The sequence below is a fragment of the Cupressus sempervirens genome, chromosome 3, assembly GCF_028749045.1.
Source record: "Cupressus sempervirens isolate cs-2001-9-10 chromosome 3, ASM2874904v1, whole genome shotgun sequence".
In the NCBI taxonomy this organism is placed as follows: domain Eukaryota; kingdom Viridiplantae; phylum Streptophyta; class Pinopsida; order Cupressales; family Cupressaceae; genus Cupressus; species Cupressus sempervirens.
In genome coordinates, this window is record NC_143120.1 from 617,721,451 (window position 1) to 617,746,388 (window position 24,938).

Genomic DNA, 24,938 nt, shown 5'->3' on the forward strand with positions numbered 1-24,938 from the left:
ATGAATGTTTCTATGGTAAGTATTATTGAGGATGCATTATCTATGGACATTTTTTAATACTTGGTGAGTATCATGTGACTTGATATTCTGAGGCCATTACTCTTGATATCATGAAATAATATCTAAAATGGTGGATATCTTCTGATCAAAGATATCCTTAGATCTTGTCACTCCTGATTTTACATTGAGGTAATCTTGTGTTTATCCTCCCTAGCTAAGAGGGAGTGTTGATGTTTGGTAGCTTCAGTCAGATAAACCTACGTGTCTAGACTATTAAATATATATATATAACCATAATTAAAATTGTCCTTATATTAATTAATAGACATGTCCCATGAAGGGACATGTCTTTTCTTGGTTTATCCTCAATATAAATACAAGTGATTGCTGCACTTGGAAAACACATACAGTACAGGCAGTGGTAATACATTTGCAGCGATCCTCTCAAATCAACAAGAACAATGTAGTGGAGTTTTGGAGTTTAAAAGTGGTATGTTGGATTGTCAGCCATTGCATCTCAAATCTGGAACTAAGTGATATATGGGACACAATTAGCCGTGACTAGTTAAATTTCTAATTATTTAGTACAAATGGATCTTCATGTATAGCAACTACTACATTTGATGTTTGGCATTAGAGATAAGTGGCAAACTTATGTTGGATACATGTGAAGGACTGCCAGGTGAAATCATGTCTTCTTTGCATTTTTTCTGTTTTCTTTATTATTACCAAAATGCAATGCATAACAAGGAATAAAGGTTTCATAGAGCTCTAGGTCTCAAAGCAGCAATCCTCTCTGTGGCTGACATGTTTGAATATCAAAGTAACAAATATTCCTCTAGGATTAAACACTTCGTCCATTTTATCAGAAGTCCTCCAATCCCATTGATCCAAATTTGCACATGCTGGTTCCTAGTTGGCAACTTGGGGTCAATAATTTGATTCAACCTGTATTCCTTGAGCTTTCAAGGTAGGATAAGGAATTCCCCAACGATGAATTACCTTTGCAGTCAATGACCACTAGCTAGCTAAACAAGCATCATATGCTGAAAGCAAGGAAACTATCATTAAGTCTCCTGAAAAAATATTTTCACCAATTTCAACTTTTGGGGCTGCAAATATTCAAATTATTTATTCCAAACTGATTACCTAGCCTTGCTTGCGTTCTGCTTAATCCAGGAGTGAATTCCTACTTACAACTCGGTTGTCCGGTACCACTACTTGGATTCTCTCTCTTGTAATACATGGCTGAATTCTCATTTGGCACCTTGTTGGCATGGTCTCATTTAGAGTCTCTATCTATCTCTTTACTCTGTGGCTGAGTTCCCAAGTGGCACCACTTGGAATCTATCTTGAATCCATGTCTTAGTGCCATGCAGCATCTTACTTGTATGATGGCAACTTGCTGCTACAGTGCACTTTGAATGTCTCTATCTTTCGTCGTGGCTGAATTCCCATGTCACAGATCCTTTTGTAGCACCATTGGAATCCTCCTCTTTAATCCAAAGTTGAATTCCTCCCTAACGCAATCATTAGAAATACTTCCCCCTTCAAGCTACTGCTAATGGAAAGAGTTATTTGAGTTTTGGATTATTTTTATCATAATGGTCTATCATAATGGCTAATGGACAGCTCCGGCCATCCTTACATATTACTGCTCCACTAGCTAACTCCGTCCTTTCTGTGTCTGTAGTTTAATTTCAAAGGATATTCACTCCATAATATTATTATGTAGCATAATGTGAAGGAAGAGAATCGAAAAGGCCATTTACAATTGCAATATAAGGAAACTGTGCGGAAGATTTTGCCAAAGTATGGCCACAAATAGACCTGGTCTATATATCTTACTATAACCCATGTCCATCCCTTCATAGTTTAAAAGTAATAGTAAATACAATATTAATTGGTTTACCAACATTCAAGTACAAATGCTTTCACGAGGTAATATAGATGTTAATTACCTTATCTCCAAACATCAAGCCAAAAGATATCCTGATGCTTGTCCCCCACGGAGAAATATTAGAGCTGTTAGTTTAAAATCACTACTCTATTAGCCAAAAAGCACCTGAGAACCACACACATCAAATTCAATTTATTTCTAGTCATAAGCAAACCTGAAATTTTGGGTCTGCATTTTGAGACAATGTATGTGCAAGCATACGTGTCTGCTCCAGTGCTGCAGAGTTTGAAAAGTTACCATTTCTCAAAGGTGCAACTGAATCTATCTGAGATTGTTCCTGAAAAATATTACAGTGTGTCAAACAAACCTCCTTCTGCCCAGATCAACACCATATGCAATGCTTGAAAGAATCCATGACCAAGCAAAATGCTCAGGAAATTGAGCAGAAATAACTAATGCATCAACAATAATACTTAAGAATAGAAATTGTAGCAAAATCAATATCCTTAAAGAATCCATGACCAAGCAAAATGCTCAGGAAATTGAGCAGAAATAACTAATGCATCAACAATAATGCTCAAGAATAGAAATTGAAGCAATATCAATATACTTATTTGTCAAATACTCAACTAATATATGAAACGCTCTTTAGACAGTCTACAAAGAACTTTATATTTCAAATGAAGCATCTGGCATAGGAAAACAAATATTGGACCTGATTAAACTGATCTGCCCATGCATCAACACTGTGATTCTGGTGAAACTCTTCAGCCCAGGATCCTGCATTTTCAGACATATTTTTTTGACTGTATTCTGCTACCCAGTTGTCTGCAGGATGAGAGGTGCCAAATTTGCTTCCAAATGTCCTGTGCATTGAATCATAACCTGTAACTTGGGATTCATTCCAGTATTCTTCCAGCTCTGAAAACCTCCCAGCTTGAGGAGTCAAACCCCTAAGATCATTTTCAATGTCCAACGAATGCAAAAGTGAATTTATCTGGAAAAAACACACAAAACATTACAATATGACAGAAAAATAAGGGTGTCACATATAGCTCTTGCATATGGTAGCAACAACCCACTATCAAACATAGCATCAATCGGGTTCGATATAAAGAACAATGGGGCAAAACTTTAGACCAACAAATTTGTCAGTGTGTGTATTGAAAGCAAGAATACACGTTACTGATAATTCTCAAATAATATCGAATGTTTTTTTTCTTTTAGCTGTGCTTTCAAGTCTTGACCGACTTTAGTCTTTCAAGAAAATTCATTTTTTAATTTTTCTTTTTCTTTATTTCTTTCTAGAAAATGGGTATGCAATATAAATAATTCAAAACACTCAATTGCAGCTTATTAGGAAATCTATGATTTCAGTAATCACTGTCCAAATGGTACAGGATAAGCTCTAAACATTCAAACTAACAGCCAAAGTGTGGGGATATTGAAAACCAAAGTGGACTCTTGATGTACCCTACATAATTACAGACACAACAAAGATCCATTGGAAGATCACTGACCTGTGCATTAATATAATCCTCGCTTTTATCACTAAAAAAGTGGCGTGCCATGATGGTACTACGGTCACGTATACATCGTTTGTCGCCATCAGACAATCCTAGAGTTGGAAGCTGTGCTGGACGAAATGGATATTCTGATCGGCTGCTGTCCACAAATGACCGTAGGAAACCAGATAGTACCCTTTGTGGAGTGCCTGAAATAGAAACACGTGCAATCTCAATGAAAATCTATGTACAGAAATGAATGTGAATATACTTAAGAGTCAAGACCATCACAAATAATATGTATATTTGGTATCATGTGCATCCTGAACATCACAAAATTGGGGTTTATCAGATTTTGGCAATTTCTAAATATATGTGGTTATATGTCTGCTTTCTAATTGTCAAATAAACTGCTTGTTCACAGCAATGACCTATCAATTTATATAATTTCTTCAATGTCCAACTAAGTTTCTATGACTTTGATTAAATCAGATTATATAGTTTTTAAGTTTTAACAATAGGAGCATCTCTCCATTTTTTATTTTTCTGTCTGATATGACTGTGCCCTTACAATCAATCCGGGACCAGCAATAGAATAGTAGGGTAATTCCCGTATCCAAGTATACAAAATCAAATACAGATTCATAATCCAATCCCAGAGAGGAGATACATCAATGGTCTTTGTAGAGATATAAATATAACTCTTTCAACTTTTTGTTTGTTAAAACAAGTCTATGCAAGACAGAGATCTCAAAACCAGGGAGGAGACACAAGAATGGCCTTTGTAGAAATATAAATATAGAGCGCTCTACCAACTTCTTGTTTGTTAAAACAAGTCTCTAAGTGGCAAAGAGATCATAAACAAAGGGATGAAAAATCAGCTACAAAGAAAATAATCGACATTGTTACAAACACCACCATCAAGGAGATAAATAATTCTAAGAAAATCTAGGAAACAAAAGAGTTTTGTAAGAAAGTGGAGACTTTGAGATTGAGATTCTCCCAGCCAAGTAAGGTATTTCCTAGAAGTAGTGACATGATTATTCATGTCAACCTAAGTCCTCAACAAGCCAAAGTCATCTGCATCTGATTTCCAAAGATAAATTTCATCATCAAAAAGAATTATATTAGCCATGGAGGAGTAGCAAAAAATCTTTTGATAGAGATAAAGGCAATAATCCTCCTCTCAATGTACATATTATAGTTAAAAACGGTAGGCATAAATACCATGTAGCAATGAAAACATCATGTATCAAGAGTAGTATTCGTCAAATCTAGAAACACATTTACCTAGAATGTAAATCAGAGACCAACCACAATATCTAGGACCAAAAGTTGCCAAGGAAGAGGCAAGCTATATCACTCAAATCACAAGCACACTTCTGGCTGTAAGTAGAGCTCACACAGATTTTGATGGGTCTCAATAAGACATGATAGCTCATTAGGCAATAACATCCCAGAAGGAACCTAGAGAAGACCACACATAACCACTACAATTCTAATGGGTAATGGATAGGCAATCTTCGTCAACTGAGACCCAAGGACATCAGCATGCAGACATTCTAGAATGTGACCAGCATTAAGGTGGGGAATGACAAATAATAGCTTTGCAAAGTCTCTAATAATGACCCACGTGTTATCATTTCTAACAAAAACAACCAGAACAGAAGCCTTCCTAAGATCCTCCACCCGAATTGTGTAAGATCAGCATCACAAAGATTTTGAGATACACACACACACACAGAAGCACAATTTCTTAGCTGTACAGGTTTGTGGCCACTCTTTACTAGACCAGAGCCTGATTACAAGGGTGTTATCTAGAGTTGACCAAGCTATCTACAAGAAGGTGTCTTTCAAGCCTAAGAAACCCAGGAAAAGGTGTGACCCGTCTGTAGGGGCTCAATCAGTTTTGGAAGTTGATGAACCAGAAGGTCTAGTGCTTTCGCATGCTGAGCTTTTTCATTGTCAAATTTGGCCTGAACAACCATAGCAACAACAAAACGTTTAAATCCATCAAAAGGTGTGACCCATCTGTAGGGGCTCGTAGGGGCTCAATCAGTTTGGAGAGTCCATGAACCAGGAGGTTTAGTGTTTCACATGCTGAGCTTTGTCATGGTCAAATTTGGCCTGAAAAAACATAGCAACAACAAATTGGTTTCCATCACCCCTTGACCACTTGAACCCATAAATTTTTGTATTCCACCTGTTTTTTGATGGATTATTTATGGATCATCTTTTCTTCTTCAAAGTGTTCATGGTGAACGAACAACTTTAACTGTTTGTATTGAATAATGGAAACAATCCACTAGAATCACAAAAAATGTGGACTAGTGAATGGAGATGAATGAGATTTCTAAAGCATGGATATACAAGCCTGTGAATCATTGGTAAGGCTTTGCTATTGTACTTGTTGAGAAGTGAACGAAATTTCTAAACATATTTCCTCAGTTTAAGAAATTTTGCTACAAGGCGTGCTGTATTGAGCTTCTAATGCCTTCCTGGCCCAATTTTTGTTACCACGGGTTTCACCAACAATAAGAAAAATCCTGTAATTGTTCAGGCATAAACCATTTCAACTATGTTTTCTTTGCAATTCTGTGATTTCTTGATGCTCTTCTTGCTATTTAATGCCCATCAACTATTCTTACTTTAAAGAAGGGGTAATTGTTCTGAGGGCTGACTGTCTGATTGTACAACTGCAATCAGGGCCAACATGCAGAGTGGAGGGCAGAGAAAAGCAGTATTAAGGGTTGTCAGGGGCTGCATAATCTGCCTACACTATAACAAAAGAAAATCTCTCTACCCATGAACTGTTCTTTGTGTCTCTGTAGTCGAAAAACTTGAAGATTACTCGGCAAGTAGTTTTCCGTGACTAGTTTTTACAGGTTTTACTTAGAGAAGTTGGCCAACTTTTTAGGAAAATTTCGCAGAGTTTTAAGTAAAAACTCACAGAGTGCATGATAACTACTTGGCTGCATCAAAATAAAGGTTTTAGATGTCAAACATAAAGTTGCAGTTGGTTTTTTTGACTTTTTGTTTAATGCTCAAACCATAAAACAACTTTATGAGTTATTTCAAGATCCTTTACAAGGATGTAAGTTGAATCGGTGCCGAATTGACGAGGGTTTTGAAGTAAAATTGGATTCCCAAGTAGCTTTTCAAAAATAAATATAAACTTTTCAAAAATAAAAATAAACTTTCTTTTTTTAAATCATTTTATCTACTTTTTGGTGCATCTAGATTTATAGCATAGTTCCCAAACTTAGAGTCAGCAATGCCAACTTGACTCGTGACTCAGCTACGAATTGGCAAAACGAAAAAACCCTTGAAATTTAGAGATCTTTAATGATTTAAAACTTGTTTCATGCACCCTTTTATTGAAAAAAACTTCTATAACATCATCAAATAGAAGCTGATTTGTCCTCACATACATAAACAAAGAACATAAATGATAAATACATCTATAATGTCCCCAATTTAGCAGGGCCCAGGAGCATGGGTATGTCAGTTCATCATTGCAACCCTCATGAGTTGACACTTGGATTTATGGATCTTTGTTGGTATGAATTACTATTTATAGTAAGTCATGAGAGTTGGTTACTATTTGTAGCAGTGCATAGTGGCGATGCCTTAGGTCAGACTATTTCAGTTTGTTTGTAGAGCATTGACAATAAGAGCATAATGAATGTTGAAGTTTGACTTAATTAAATAACTTTATAGGTTTATTGTTCCAATTGAATGGTGTGTTGAAGAAGGCTCTTTAGTGAAAAGTGTGCACAAGAAGACTCAAGCCATTGAATTATAAAGGAGTTATTATATTTAAAAATTGAATATGCTTACAAATGCAAAATCAAAATTTAAATGAAAAGAGTGAGCATGAAGCCTTTTAAGTGATAAGTGTGAGAATGAGGCCTTTTAAGTGAAAGGTATGAAGGAAAAGATTTTTGAGTTGAACTGTAATAAAAGCAAGGCTCTTGAGATGAATTCATTCATTCTATTATCTTTATCCATTTGTTATTTTGATGAAGTTTGTGTTGAGAGTTTGAAGCTGTGAGAGAATTGTAAATTCTCCTCATTATTTTCTGCACTTCAAGTTGGAATTCGATGTCAATGAATTGTGCATGTCACTGCTGGTATTTGGGTTTGAAATTCTGGAGCAGTCCATGCTTGAAAAGCGACGTGACTTCTGAGAAGAGGAATAGTTGGAAGTTCTGAGACATAAGGGTTTGGTGTTGGTTGTTAGAAGTGACACTTTCATTGGCCACTAATTGCCAATGAATCGTGCCATATCTGCTGGGAATTAAATCTGCACATTTTACAAGGACTGTTTAGACATTTTAAGCAAGGGTTTTGATACACAATCACCTACGAACATTGGGTATCGCACAGCCATCAAGGCAGCCTAAATACTGATAACACATACTGCGTTTGGATGCTGGGAAGGTGTTTGTAAGAGCCTGTGATCAAAGACTAGGTGGTCTGAGATCAAGTTACGGCAGCATTTCATTTGGTCCAGGTGTGCTCAAGATTATAGCAGTGTTACACACTCCATATTAGCAGTGAATCTTGTATTAAGGGCTGCAATTTGTTACAGAGCATTGGTAAGGGCTCGTGCATTTGGCTGCTAGTTATTTCTTCTTCAAATCTCAACATCAATCTGCAATACCAGGTTCTTGAATTACATAGAATTATTGCATGCTTGTAAGTGCATTTGTGAGCACTAGTATTTTGGTCAATAGCAAATTAAGTTGGCTTTCAAAAGTTAGTTATTTCTTCATTCCAGTTTTTCACTTCATTATTTGAAAATCCATAAAAAAGCATATATTCTCAAAACTCAAAAAATTATAAAACTTCAAAAGTGAAAAAAATAATTCTACAGCATAGATTTAGAGTGAGGCAGCAGGGCTTTTAACAGTTGTTTTAGAGCAGTTTCCTGCCATCATGTGGAGGGAAATAAAATTTATTGTGTGTCTATCCGAATTATGGCTACTGATCAGAAATGATGGGATGGTATTGTGAAACAGTCAAATGTGTTGGTGAATGAATTGAATCAAAACCATAAATAAATGACAAAAGTGATTTCAAATCCAAAATTAGAGCAGAACATGATATCGTTTTTTCAAAGGAAGAAACATGATGGTACAGTGGACACCATTAGAGAGCAAGAAATGTTGTCAATCAAAACCCTAAATCTGATTTTCATGTTAGTTGTGTTCCACATGAGATGACAGTTGCACCTGATGACATAGCAAAGTCCAAAAATGTTGTGGTTAGAGTTATGGATGATAGTAAGCATGTTATTAATGGTACTGAGAAAGATAACATAGATATCAATAGCCACATTAGTTCTGACAGCAGTGAGGATTTTTGGCATCATGATGATATAGTGGTAGCTACAGATGTGCAGGGCATTCATTTTGAGTAATTGCATGTATGTGCTCATGTGTTGCACACATTGGACGTGGGGTGTGATTGGAATTCATGTTAGATTGAGTCAGATGATGCAGTTGTTGGCGTGAGTTCCCAGGATCGTTCATTTGATGGTGATGCAATGATAGTGGAACTGAGAGTATGCTATGGGACAGTCAGATTAGCAGCTACTTCCGTGTCAGTTGATCCATCTGTTGAGATGTTTAGCAATATGCACGTGGTTGTTGATATGTGCACTTATGACAGCAGACATAATGTTGTTGATTAAGAGGTGAGTGATATAGAGACAGTGTCATGGTATAGTACATATGAACACAGTGTTGAGGTTCACTTTGTAGACATTCCTGTGTTCAAGATGGATGCAACATTATCTTATGACAATCCATTTTTTAAGGTTGATGTTGATCACTCACCTGAACGAGCTGGGCACAGTTTACACCATCTGCAGACACAATTCAGTTTCCTATAGTAGCAATTGGTGACGTTCTTGTATCCACAGATTATGATGAGGATGTGGCTACATCCATTGTAATTACGGGTGTTGTTGATACGGTTGGGATGAGTGCATCTATTGAGAGAAGCAAAGAACTACATGTTGCACCAAGTTCTCCTATAGCTACTTCTTTTGTAGGGGTTATTGGTGATGGGTTAGATAATAGAGGTTATAGTCAGTACTATAGCAATCAGTGTTTGACCAAGATGGGAGCCTTTTATCAGGGCTGCATAGGGAGGAGTGATAACTTCTCAGATCCCCACATATAGGATTTGATGATGTGTCAGTGTGGATTGGTTCCAAGGTTGTCCCATTGTGGGATGAGTATTTGCGATTTATAGTTAATGCGATTAGTGGTTGCAAGTTGAATTACCTGCAGAGTCAGCACATCCATGGAAGCCTTGTAGAGGATAGAGATGGTGCTAGTGATACTGCCACTTTCAAATATTATGATCTCCATAGTACGGATGGATGTGCACTCAATGTGCTTTGGGTCCCTTGTGCTGACATGGTTAGCACTGAAGTTTGGTAAGGTCTTGTTGATTGGCTTCACCACATGGGGCTTGGTGAAGTTCAATTCATAGTTGAGCAACAAATGTCGGAGAATGTTCTTCTTGGCAGGCTTATGTTCAATGTTTGGGATCCTTCTAGTGCACCAGGATTTCAAATAGGGCTCGTATGGAATTTTTGGGATCTGTACATTATTATAACTACTATAATAAGCAACAATTTCAGGCAAACTCAATATTACTAATTCTAGCAAGGCACTTGAACAAATTATATTTGCAATGTTGATCCTTGGCACCATCAAGTTGATCAAATATTCAAGGACTAACTATTTATAGCAATGTAACCCATGGATGCATCACCCACCTCAAACCCCCTCCCACCCAGGTTGAGGACATCCCCGAGACAGACTTAGCATTCCCAAGTCCCTCCACCACTGTTGTTATGTCGCCAAGACACAGGGACGCGAGACGTCAAACTTACAAGAGACTCTCAGGAGTCCCTCAACCCTCTCGAGGACATCTGGGCATCACTCACCACCAGCTGGGATCAAACACAAGAAAAAGTTTTTGAAAATAGTTTTTTAAAGTTTTGATTTTTACAATAAGATTCTATTTGAACCCTAAAAAGTGGTGGGTCCCAATTTGGGCACTCTATAAGCCATTCTAAACTTCATTTTTTCTCATATTTAAATTTCAACTTGCTTGCTACAGCTAAAAGAAAAGAGTGAAAAGGAGTGCAAAGAGTGATTGGAGTACAAGAAGTGGTTGCAAGTGAGAGAAGCAAGAAGAGGAGGAAGATTATGCACCTTCCTTGAAAAGATTCATCAAGCAAAAGGTAGGATTTTTTATTTTGTTTGTTTTATTTTCTAATTTTTATTTCTAAAAGTATAAGTAAAGTTTAAATATGAAGCTCTTTTAAAAAATTGAATGCATTGTTGTTTAATTTTCATTGTTTCTTCTTGAAAGTGTTTTCATTTTTGTGTTGAAATTTCTTGTGTTTTCAACTTTGTAAGTTATTGAATTTCTAAACTAGGGTCTACACTAAAACTATTTTCTTAATAATTTATTTTAATTTTTAAAATGACTAATAGGCGGAAAGAAAATCATTTTGTCAAATGCAATGTTGAAATGGCCTCTCATAGTTGTGATACAAATGGAGATGAGATGGAAATTCATGCTAAGGGTGCAAATCTATTAGAGTATGAACCTGAGCATGAGTAGGTTGATCCAGAAGTCCAATAGAGTTGTGTTGCTAGTGGACCACCTTCTATAGATTGCCCCTCTTAGATTTTGACAGAGTTTGCTAGGGGTCCTTATGATAAGAAGTCTTTTCTCAAACAATTTGCAATAAGAGTGACAAATCACACACCAACAAGGGGTGGCAAAAGAAAATGGAAATGCAATTTTGTGTTGTGGAATGGTTAGGGAGCATCATTGGAGTTAATGCACACTTGCTCTTTTGGACAAGATATGGTGTGAGTGCATATAAATTTTAGAAGGATGTTTAAAATGTCAAGTATAGAATTGAGATAAACAAGCTTTGGGGCATTCTTGATGATAGGTATAGTTCTAGTGCGTCTACTATTCAAGGTCACATTCCATGCAACTCGTGACTCAATCACCATTTCATGGTAACTAGTACACACTTCATGATTCGCTACAATAAGACTACAATTAGCACCCAACTATGCCTCAAAACATTAAGTCACTCACTCGAAGACTGTAGAATCCAACAAGCATTCTTGTGCCCTTCTCCAAATAAAACTCCATTGAGTGGCATTCTACACAAAGTGACTCGCAACCACTCAAGCTCACCTCAGACTGCGCATGGAAGAACCCATGCATTGCATTCCTTTGCTTCTAGAAAATCCAAGACATCACTCTTGAGCTCAGCTCTTAAGAAGTACTCAGCACATCGTTTGGGAAAAAGATGCCCTCAACTCTATCAATGTAAGAGTTAGTTAGGCCCCAAAATGGCAGCCCCTAGCTGCATGCAAGAGTCCAAGAACACATTGCTTTGTCTGTAGGCAATAGGTTCAAGCAATTCAACAGCTACATTGGAAGCAATATACTTCAACTTATGTCAAGCATCAAAGAGCAAGAACGATGTCAAGGTCAACTTTAGGACCTTCATCCATTCAAAGGTCAATAGGGGAGGGCAAAAACAAGGGGAAATGAAAGGTAGGAAGTTCACGCAACCCCACAACTGATTTGTTTAACTACACAGCAGATTTGTTTAATATGCACATGAAGGATCAGATAGAAGATTCCATTGGCAGGTTCTTCTTTGCCAATGGCATACCTTTGCATGTAGTTTGATTTCCACATTTTGAGGAGATGATGTCTATGGTGGTTGGGGGACATCTTTTGTGCCACCTGGTGATCACAAATTGAGGGCCACAATCTTGGAAAACCTATATAACAAGATCATTATTTTGATGATGCAAATGGGAGCATGTTAGATAGAGTTTGGATGCATGGTTATGAATGGGTGCACAAACATTAGTCATTGTCCACTCACCAACATCATGGTTACATGCATAGAGGGCCCTTTACTCTCAAGTCCTTAAGGAAGCTATTGGGGAGGTTGGGCCACAAAAAGTGGTCCAAGTAGTGACAGATGGAGCAAATGTGTGCAAAGTTGTAGGAAAACTTATTGAGGCAGCCTGTATAAATATTTTGTGAGCTCCATGTTGTGCACATACCATGAACAATGCACTTAAGGGCATGGGAAAGATTGACTAGATTAGAGGAATGGTCAATGATGCAAGAGATGTGTGAATGTTTATCTACAACCACCACACTTCACATGCACTTTTCAAGAGATCCGCAAAGCAGTTCTTGAAACTAGTTAAGACTAGTTATGCATTGCATCACATTCTCTTGGAAAGAATACTTGCATTCCAAGAGTTATTGTAGTTCATTGTTATAATGCAAGAATGGAATTGATGGGTTGAGGCCAAGACAGAGCAAAGGAAGAGGGTGAAGAGGACAATGAAAAGTGGTAAATTTTGGAGTTATGCAAAATACATGGCCTCCATCATTAATCTTGTTTTCCAAGTGATCAAATATTGTGATGGCGATGCACCTACCCTTGGAGAGGTGATGAGTGCATCAATTCTATGCTTGACCAGATGAGGGTGCTTGTGCAAGACGACTCCAATGTAACATTCTACAATAAGCACATTCAGCCAATCATTCAAGGCAGATGTGACAAGAGGATCACTCCTTTGCAGTTATTTAAAATTTATTGTGTTTTCAACTTTGTAACTTGTTTTTTGTTACTTGAGTTTCTAAATTAAGGCCTAGGCCAAAAATAGATTCTTAAATATTTATATTTAAATTACAAATAAGGCTCAAAAACTTTCATTTTGTGAAATGCAGTGTCAAAATGACCACTCATAGTCATGATATCAGCGAAGATGAGATGGAAAATCATTCTGAGGGTCCAAGTCTATCTCAGTATGAACCTAAGCATGAGGCAAGTGACTGTGGGGTTGATCCAGAAGCCCAATCTAGTTATGTTGCTAGGGGACAATTTTTTATAGATTGCTCCTCTCGATTTTGACAGAGTTTACTAAAGGTCCTCATGCTCAAAAGTCTCCTCTCAAACAACTTGCGATAAGAATAACAAGCCCAACACCAACAAGTGGTTGCACAAGCAAATGAATTTCCAATTTTTGTGTTATAGAATGGTTTGGGAGCATCACTAGAGTTGATGCACACCTGCTCTTTTGGATAGGATATAGTGTGAATGCATGTAATTTTTTTTATGGAGATAAACAAGATATGGAGTATTCTTGGTGATAGTGCAGTTCCAATGCTTGCTACTTTGTTTGCTAGGCAGCAAGTTCAGAAATTCAGCAATTACAGGGGAGGAAGTTCAAATAACCCCATAGCTGATTTGTTTAATGTGCACATTAAGGATCGGATAGAGGATTTCATTGGAAAGTTGTTCTTTGCAACGAAGGGGAGGGCCATCATTTGTGCCACAATGTGAACACAAATCAAGGAACAAGATCTTGATTAACCAATATAACAAGATCAGTATCTTGATGGAGCAAATGAAGGCATGTTGGGTAGATTTTAGATGAAGCATATTTATGGATAGGTTGGCAGACATTAGCCATCATCCACTCATTAACATCATGGTAATATGCACAGAGGGTTCATATTTTGTGAGGGCAATTGATTGTACAAGGCATTGCAAAGATGTCAATTTTCAATTTTAGGACCTTAGGAAGGCTATCGAGGACATTGGGCTACAAAACGTGGTCCAAGTAGTGGTAGATGCAGCACATGTGTGCAGAGCTGTATGGAAGCTTTGAGGCAGCCTATAGACATATTTTGTCGACTCAATGTTGTGCACACACCATAAACAATGCACTCAAGGGAACGGGAAAGATCGTCTAGCCTAGAAGAGTGGTCAATGATGTGAGAGATGTGTAGATGTTTTTCTGCAACGACCGCACTTCATGTGCACACTTCAAGAGCTTTGTAAAGGAGTTCTTGAAACCAGTTGAGACCAAATATGCATCATATTACATTCTCTTGGCGAGAATGCTTCGATTGCAAGAGCCACTACAACTCATAAATATGACGCAAGAATGGCATCGATGGGCTAGAGAGATCAATTTTGGAGTGAGGCAAAACACATGGTCTCCATCATTACTTTAGTTTTCCAAGTTATCAAATAAGGTGATAGGGATGTTGAAACTAGAGCCCAGAAACAAAAGATGAAATACAATAATAAAGAAAACATTAGAGAGAAAATCAACACCAGAATATATCCTAGGAAAGCCCTTCTAGAATGAAGGGAAAAACCCAGCCACACAACAAACGATCATTTTATTGATGATAAAAGTTCAAGTGTACAGTATCCTTTGCTTGATGTGAATATATAACAATAGGAGAGACTCTTCACATTATAACCGAAAGGGCTCTTGAGATTCCCATAACTCCTATAATTAATTATAGCTCTTTGAATATTCATGCCTCAATGCATGTGAATTACATTTAATATTACACATCAAACATAAGTGTCCTTTTCAGCTGAAGGTGACAATAATGGTAATAACATCCATATTTTGAGAGATAAAGATCTCTATCACAACAACTACCATCTTCAACAAGGGATGCACCTACCATCAGAGAGGCAGATGAGTGCATTAATTATATGCTTCACCAGATGATGGTTGTTGTGCAAGAGGACCCCACTTTAGCATTCTACAATGAGCACATTCAGCAAGTCATCAACACAAATGAGACAAGTTGAACATTCCTTTTCACATGGTTGCTTATGCATTGAATTCCAAGTGCATAGCTAGGTCTTGTAAAGTTACACAACTTCAGAATGATGAGGTAAAGGTCGAGTTCTTCAAGTGCATTGCTAAGATGTATGATGTTGATACTGTTGGCTTGATTTGCTTTGAGTTGACAGAATTTTCAACTCTTACAAGTAATTGATAATTCGACTAATATCACAAGTTTCTAGTTCTTCAACTATTAGAAGGAACTAGTCTACTTATAGACTCGTCTACTCTATTAAGAGGAACGACTTTCCTCTAGGAGAGCAGATAAGCTACTTGTTCTACACAATTCCCTGCATATCATGGATCAAAGAACATGTGTGTACAAGGAAAACCCAGCAACACAATGGTATATAGAGCTAAAGGAGCCATCTCCGAATATGAAGATGAGACTGGAACAAACACAAATGTAAGGTTGGTTGGTGTTGCTTTGGCAGATCTTGACCGTGAGGAGTACAATAGTTCTAGTAATGAGGATTTTAGTTTGGGGGATGATTAGAGGCCTCCATTCACTATAGTTTGACATGATTTTGCATGTGTTTTGGTATCAATCATATCATGCTACTCATTATAATCATATTTTTTATATTTTTGAATTTTGATAGAAGTGAACTAATATAAATCATAATGTTTTATTTGTTTTTGGATTAAGTTAAAAACAGGTTTTGAGGGGACCCGAAACCCCTTTACATCATAGAAACAAAAGAGATTCAAAGAAAGCCCAAACATCCCAAAGGGATCCAAACAAAGGTTTTACAAGGACCGGATACCCCAAGTAAGACCCCAAACCAGAAACAATCTGCCATAGAAAAACATTATATCGCTAGCAGCACCAAGAAAAAAAGCCAGAAAAGAAAACCAGCAGGAACTCTTAACCAGCCAACCAGCAAGGGAACTAAGAATTCCCTTTGACTCTCTTTTTGTGGGAGCGTAAATTCGTATCAAATTGAGAAAGGGCCTTTTTAGATACTTTCCTGGTAACAGGTGTCCACCCCTCCTCCACCATCACAGCCTTAGATTGCTAAACTTGAGAATCCAAAATAGGGGGAACTCATCTAGCATTTGACAAGGACCAGCTGTCATCACTTTTGCCAACAAACTGGAACTAATACCAGCAGTCTGATTACCAATTCCAATAGCAGCAAAAGTACAAGCACCAAAGCCAAAAGTGCCAATACCAAAACTAAAAGAAGAAATATTACCAACACTAGCAGAAATACCTTGACCAAATCCAACAATTGTAGCACTGGAAAGCTTACCTTGTCCAGAATTAGCGGCCACAAGACAAAAACCACTAGTTTTACCTCGACCAGAGCCTGCACCCAAAACACCAAATCTAACACCTTGACCAGAAACAACAGTCTCATCCTCCTTCTGAAAGGATCCAAGACTACCAGCAGACAAAGGACCAAACCCATCAGAAACTTGAGCATCCATCCTGGAATCAGAAGCATTCGCCATCTGAGAAGGACCAGAAGAAACAACTTCCAATATAGAGGATGGAGCCCCCAACTCTTCAAATCCAGAAACCTCATCCACCGGAGCAGATATTTTAACTACTGAATAATGTTGCTGCAATGCATCCTTCCACCAAGAGGAGGGTCATTTATTTCGAATATTTTCAATCCCGCACTTGGCAAGCAAGATGTCCAATATTGAAACATTTTTTACACCTAAAAGGGAGGCCTTCATAATCAAGTGACTAAGTCCAAGAACCCTTTGAATAACTTTAAATAATCTCAGTTGAGAGACCCTTAGAAACATCAATATCAAACAAAATCCTAGCATAAGTAGAATGGAAACACTCAAAAGATTGGAAGTCCAACAAACGGAAATCCCCTAAAGCCTTGCCAATTTCCTTAAAAACAGAATCCACTCATAAATGAAGAGGAAGATTAGGGAGCCTTACACAAATTGGCATTCTGTAGAGCGACTTGGTTAGAGGGTTAAATTTGGATGCCATGGTTTAACCATCAAAGGAAAGCAGTTCTCCCAAGAAAAGACTTGATCACAAAGAATGGCCTTCCTATCCTTTAGATTGACGAAAGAAACAATGAAGAAACCTTTGACCAAAGGGAAGATCTCAACAGTAGCCGTAATATATGGATCCCAATACTTCGAAATCCATGCATGAAGCTCCAAGAGAGGGGGCCAAAATCCCTTAAAGCGACAAATAATAGAATCCTTGGAGAGATCCCTAGTACATTCCTCAATTTCTACAAGCGAAACATCCCCCAGATTAAGCAATATTGGCTTGCAGGTGGGAATTGAAAGGGACACAACAAGTTTTCTAGCCTTTTCCAAACCCCCACCCTTGCACGAGGACTAGGCATATAAAAACCCTTTCTTAACATCTATTGCACCATCACCAAAAACCCTTTCTTAATGTTTTATTTGTTGATAATTTGAATTTTTATTTGAAAGTTACTATTAGGTATGTACCATGTTACCGTTTCAATGTTCAATGATTCTTGTTCATCATTTCATGTTGCAATTTTGTTGTGTTTATGTGTTTGGTATGTTCTACTGAAGCATCATTTCATAACTACCATTTTTCGGAGACCTTGTGCAACAGGTCCTTGGACTTCTTTTGGAGTACATACGAAATCTAACATGAGTGAAACCAATTGTGAGGGATGCAGAGAAGAGTACAAAATACATCTACAATCACCCTTACGTCCTTAGCTTAATGAGAGAACACACAAGGAGTTAATAATAGCAAGTATCACAAGGTTTTCAACAATTTTCTTAACATTGAAAAGTTTTCTTTATTCTGTAATTGTTTTGAAGAAAATGTTTGTGAGTCAAACATAGCTAGACTTGAGTTATTTGAAGACTCACGCGTAACGTTGCATACATTGTCTTCAACAACCTTTTTGCACAAAAATTGTGAAGGTAACTTGAAAATTTGAATATTTAATTTTTTATTCAAGTCTCGTTATTAATTTGTAACTTTAATGATTAATCTTTTGTATTTTCAATTGTATGTGTTATAGCCCTTGGTTAGAGTTCTTTGTTTGGTGGATGGGGATCAAACTCCAGTGGAGTATATTTATGAAGCTATAGATAGGGCCAATGAGTCTATAAAAAATTCCAAGGGACAATCTCAAATTTGACTCTATATGGGAAATTATTGATAGAAGGTGGAACAATCAGCTCCACCAACATGTTCATGCATTCAAAGAATATTAGCCAAGCTTGAGGTCAAAGACCTCATTATGACGGAATTGGAAATTCATCACAATGTAAGGCTGAGCTATTCTCTTCAGACTTGGCCAAAAGAGGAAGAACCACTCAAATCCTAAGCATAACATTTGGATTTTTTAAGTCTTTCACATGCATGATAAGTAGATAAAACTTAAAATATGTCTCCATCTTGGTTTCTAGCTCTTCAATATTTTATTTTGCAAATTCTTAGTGACAAAATTGGGGTGGGAATGCCCTAAATCTGCAAAAAAAATCTCTTTGAAATGGTCCAATTGTGAGCACAATTGGAGCTTGTTCAAGGCTATCCACACAAAGAAGAACAAGAAGTTAGCTCAAGAATGCCTCAATGACCTTATATTTGTGCAATATAATCCTTGGTTGCCCACAAGAAAGGTAAAGGAAATACCAGCTAGCCCACTTGATATGGATTATATAGATCCTTGCAGTAATTGGACATCACAAGAGAAACCTTCATTTTTTATAAAGGATGAGATCTATGATTTGGAGAGGAAGGCTATGGAGGAGGGGGTGGACACAGACTAGATGGCATTAAGGAAGATGAGGAAATTGAGGATGATGAGGAGCCATTGTTAGTGCCAGCACAATCTACATCCAGGATGGAGGTCAAGTCACAGCCACTCGTGCCAAAGAAGGGGGTGAAACTACAGAAGACTCCTAGAACTAGACCCCCTACCCCTCCCATAGTTTTTCTAGAGCTGCTGGGAAGAAGAACATGAAGATGTAGACTATTTTCATGGTGTATTTACTTATAGTTTTATAAAGACAATATGCTATTTTGATTTAGCTTTAGACTATCAGGCTACCAGCCATCAACAGTCCACATGAAGATGTCATTTTGTACCTTGTTTGTATTTAAATATATCTAGACTCAACTTGTTTCTTTTGTTTACTCATTTGCTAACTCATCAGATGCATCTCCTCGTCATAATTTTGCAAAAAAAATACATTTCTCATTAATCTCAACCAATTGTTTTGTTGCCGATTTTTTTGACAATTTTTCTCCAAGTTTTTTCAGGTCTTGGAAAGTAGTTACCTAATCCAAGTTTTTCAACTATGGTGTGCTCCTCTGCTCAAATGTTAAAACCAAAGTAGACCAGATCTGTTGCATGCATTAGGAGTAAGGAAAGGGAAATTTTCACTGTTTTCTCTCACAAAATTTAAAAAGGAACAAAGAAATCATGTTTTCTTAAAATCAAATAACATATCAATGAACCCTAATGAAGATTTTCTAGAATTAAATTGAATCTCCTCATCATCATGATATCCAAAATATAGTTAAAATGATAATTTGAAACTTTTAAAAAGAAATACACAAGGAAAAAAACAAACACCAAGAAAATTTTGATTATTGGAGCTATGCCCTCTTGTCTATATAATTATTTACTAGTTTTCCAAGACAGATAAACTTTAATATGTAACTTACTAAATTTAAAGTTTTTTTTAATCCTGTCAAACAAATTACACTTTTTAAAAAATTATTCTTTGTTATAAAATTTTATTATTTAAAAGAGCGTATACAAAATAGAGACATTGTTTCCTTATTAAAAAAACAACTAAGAGAAAAAACTAAAACTTTCTAAAAGATTTATTAAGAAAATAGAAGCTAATAACATAACCATATATCTAAATATCCAAAAGGCCATTAATTAAATGGCTTATCAACCACCCTAAATGATTATTTTACTAACTAATTGGATAGAAAACAAAGACTTTCAAATCATTTGGCCATGAACACATAGAGGTTGACTATTCAAATTGCTCTGCTACATGAGCCTATTGTTGAGACTCTCCATGGTTGGTCTTCTGATCAGCTAACCATTGTTTGTAAAACCTCTAGATATAACCAAGCTTCCCACAATTCCCACAATAGTGAAAAGTGACCTTCTTGGAACCCTCCTCAAATGCACATTGTCCTTTATGCTAAGTGAGCATTCCTTTTCCTTTATACATGGTAGTATATGCATGCTCCGCACTAACCATGTCATTAGTGATACCAAACAATTGTCTCCACCTAGCTTGTTGCAATAGCATATTGCAAAACTCATCAAATTATGAGTCAACATTAGTGGAGGTCATGTGGATTGTCTCAATAAAATGTTCCTAGAAGCGTTGTAGACTCTTTGGCATAATCACTACCATATCCTTTGTCTTGTGGCCAATGGCTTCCAGCTTTGGTGACTAATAACTTCAGCCAAACTTGTCTTAATATTTGCATGCAACTATAAGGCAAGTAGAGTTACCCAAAACAAGTCAGTCCAAACACCAGTACTCAAAACTATAGAGCATCCTCTACTTCCAAGTATTATAGTTCCTGCCATTGAACCACTGATTACCCTACAACATGATGTTGGTCAACATCATCATTCCTCTCGTTTTCCTATGCACAAAAAATGAGGCAAAGTTGAGCTTACAAAAAAATTGGTTTTTCTATGAAAACCAGTAAATCCTTAAGGCCCGTAGCTAGTATAAATGCCAAAAAATCTGATTTTTTTGGTAAAATCAGTCAAACCTTGCTAAGAAAATTTACAGAGTGTGCATTACTCTTTACACTCATGATTTTCTCAAAAAATAAACAAACAATATTCTGCGCAAATTCCTAGGTCTGAAACCTTAAGTGTGGAAAATTGTAGAAAAAACAAAATCTGCAAATAGGCTTAGAAACCCTAGCCAAAGGTACCCACAATTTTTCCAAAAAAAGCATAGAAAGGTCCATCATATGTGTTAATAAAAGGATCGTTTATCTTAGCTGTAACTTGTACTAGCACTTATGTATTTTTTGTCTTTTTCAAGTTACCTTGTCAATGCATATGTATATCATATTAAGAGGCATGTCTCTGTAGAGACATGTCTCTTTAATTCTTATTAGTTATCAATAACATTTGCTTATTATCATGATTAATCATATGATAATTTATATACTCACACACAATATCTAATATATTTATTAAATGAGTGAAGTATATATTTCATATATACACAAAGTATATAACAAATATATCTTCAATGAGTTTTATCTGAATGAAACTACATTTACGTTAACACTCCCTCTTAGTTAGGAAGGATAAACACATGGGTAAATATTACACTTAGGTAATATTTTGAAATCATACATCAAGGAAATCTTTGATCAGAAGATTTCCATAAAATAATATCATATGGGTATTGGCCTATCGGAATATCAACACATGACATTCACCAAATACTCTTTTGATATCATATTACACATAAGATGACTATTGGCCTATCAAAACATAAATCAAATGATATTCACCAAGTACTCTGAGTAATGTCCTATCAAAATATCAACTAAATGGTATTCACCAAGTACTCAATGCGATAATGGCCTATTAGAATATCAAGGCAAGATATTCACCAAGTACCTATCATATATCTATACAAACAACTTATAGACAGTCAATTAAATGACATCTAACACTAAGTTATTAATTTACAAGATAAAGCCTTTCATGATCTATTTCAACATTTACACAAAATGTATATCATGATTTAAGTTATTGTAAGGTTGTCACCTTCCAATAACTTATGCAAATACAAGTGATAATCATTTGGAAGTCGACTCTTCCTCATGATGTACACAGGGGGCAAGCTCATGCACGCATTACATCAAAAGATCACGTGAAGTCACCATGGATACTGTCATGTGGTATTGTCATGACATCCACCATGAGACGTATCAAAGAATTATTTATTTATTTTTACCTCAAACTTTTCTCTCATAGACAAGAATGTATTACAAGGGATTGCACTTGGAAATTCTTCTTCACGAAGAAACACTAACATTTTGACCTCCTTGTCAAGGTTAATAATAAAGTGTCAAAACTCCCTCTAAGTCTAATATCAACTTTGTTGACCTCTTAGTACAAGGTTCTCTCCAATGAAGATCCTTCTAACCTCTTGGAAACAAGTCGTGTCATACTTCCCTAGTTCAATAGGTATCATGATACCATAGAGCCTTCTAGCCTACATACATAAAAGTTTATCCCATGAATCACGGTCCTTTAACTACTATAGTTTCCGATCACAAGAGAATCCATCTCGACATGGTCTACTCCCTCTGAATCAATATGACCTAGATTATCAAAAGTTTGACTAAAGCATATCAAGTGTCTATTCCCTCTCTTTGTCCAAGATTGGATTGCCTCTAATGAGCTGTCAAACTCCCTCTTGATATAGAAGGTTACTCATAATCTCAATAATCAAAGATATTCACTTCAAGAAGCCTCACTTTATCTAGCATGATCATCAAATGACTAATGAATTCTAGATCAAAAGTTCTTTGAAGCTACTGTTATAAGATCGAGTCCTGCACAATGTTTGGTAGCATGCCTAATGCGTCAATCTTATTTTCCTGCAAGAATATCCCAGAGAAAACGAAAAAGATCAAGGCAAATAGCTTCGTATAGTACATATACAAATACAAATAAGATAGAGACTAAAGTAATACTCAAGGATATAAATAATTATTTACACATCAACTTCCTTGATACAAGTTTCTCCAATCAAAAAACACCTTCATATAAGCATTTGTCAAACAATGGGAATGGTAAATTGGTTATTATTCCTCCCTAAAATGTAAAATTCGCACTTTCTCTATTTTATAGAGTTGCCAGTCACTATCAAGTTCAATGAGAGACAATCATGTATGAATGATATCACCTTCTAACTCTGTTAGTCATCAACTCAAGTCTCATGGTAGAAATTATCAAGTTCTTTCTTTAATGCAATCTCTTATGCTTCTTGATCCATCTTTTATCCAAATAAACCATCATTTGAATGATCCCCTTAGTGTCCTCTATAGCAAGGAGACCACTGACTATATCTCTGTGTATCTCCAATGGTTGAATTTCTTCTACTTATCATAGATTTTGTAGATTTAATTCCTATTGTTGTGGTCCTATCTCCTATTCTTGATGATTGGAAGTACACTAATTACTATCCATCATGGGTTCTCTACTCTATCTCTACTTGAATCGTATGCTTCGATATTTGTAATTCCTATCGTTCTAATTCATTTCCCCAGTTCAGGTGTCTACACAAATAGAAGTTATCTACCTTCAATCTCTATCGTGTACCTTTGGTGAGGGTGAGTGCTACCTTCTTCTTCATGCTCGCTAGTCGCTCTATGAAAATGCTCCATTATATCGTCACCAGTTATACTCTCTATAATCTTTGATGGCACTAAGAGCTTTCAATGGTTATTCGGCATAGTAGATTGTAATTTACTCTTCATGCTTTTCCCATTCTAGTAATAGTGTGAGCCTTTCTAATATCATCCCTATTGTAATTGTAGTTGGTAGTATATATTATGTTTTTATACCCCATCTGAACCCTTCGCTTCATATAATTCCCTCCTATTGATTTGCTGACTTACGAGGAGTCATCGCTACTTCATTCATGATTTTTGTATTCATAACAAATTCAAATAATGCTAAGCACAACAACATTGTACACTGCAACGTACATGCAATCTTGAGCTCTTTGGATTTTAGTCAAAGAACTGTAGATTCGATCTACAATTTGACAAATGACGTGACACCACCTGAAACCTCCATTTCTCAGATATCAGTTTGGTGTGGGCCTACTCATATGATTTGCACGCTACATCCCTTAAACATACTCTCTAATGCAACAAGTTTTCACCCTTCAAACTTGCATGACATACCATCTCCTAAATAGCAACCTATAAATTTTCTCTGGATACAAACATTTAGGAGTCTTCAAGCACATCACCATTCTCGCAGTAGGTGTATCAATTCTCTCATTCGCACACACAAGAATTTGCACATCCAATAAAAGGTTAAATTCATGATCAAAAGAAACTCATTTGTCACCAAAGAACTACTGAGATAACATTCACGAGATATGCAAATTGAACCACAAAAATTATTAGATAGGTTTCTTGACGCCCAGTAAGAGATACGACATTAATAATCAATAACCCTTTGATGAATCATTCCAACTCTAGTGATATTCATCTATGCAAGGGGTTGTAGTCTCCAAAGTTGTAATGCTGAAATACTATTCACGACACTTGAAAAGTATATTGATCGTCAGTAATTCCTTTCTTTTGTATTCTCCTTTGAATGTTTCTCAAGATGGACTATATGGTGATTATCGATGATTCATAGACCTTAGCCACCTTTCCCTACGATTCTTTTCATGTTTTATATATTTGTACTGCCATCGAAGATGGTACTATATGTTGCAAGGAACTTTAATCTCTATTTGTTGCACAAAGCTCTAAGCATCATAATAAATGGTCTCGCCTGAGAATAGACATTGTCCAACACAACTCATTGATGTCAAAGACATTCATTCCTGCTCTGATACCATGTTAATAAAAGGATCATTTATCTTAGTTGTAACTTGTAATAGCACTTATGCATTTTTTGTCTTTTTCAAGTTACCTTGTCAATGCATATGTATATCATATTAAGAGGCACGTCTCTGTAGAGACATGTCTCTTTAATTCTTATTAGTTATCAATAGCATTTTCTTATTATCATGATTAATCATATGATTATATATATATACACTCTCTCG

The 24,938-nt window shown here is 36.4% G+C and overlaps 1 protein-coding gene across 3 annotated transcripts in view; it reads right to left on the bottom strand.

Moving 5' to 3' along the window:
* Positions 1-24,938, bottom strand: part of PEX5 (peroxin 5) — a 166,736-nt gene that overhangs the window by 126,142 nt on the left and 15,656 nt on the right. For all 3 annotated transcript variants that reach the window (XM_089821189.1, XM_089821188.1, XM_089821190.1), the window contains exons 4-6: positions 3,421-3,614; positions 2,616-2,897; positions 2,115-2,237 (exon numbers count right to left, since the gene is read on the bottom strand). In XM_089821189.1, coding sequence (XP_089677315.1) covers positions 2,115-2,237; positions 2,616-2,897; positions 3,421-3,614 — 599 coding nt within the window. The remainder of the gene's footprint in view (positions 1-2,114; positions 2,238-2,615; positions 2,898-3,420; positions 3,615-24,938) is intronic.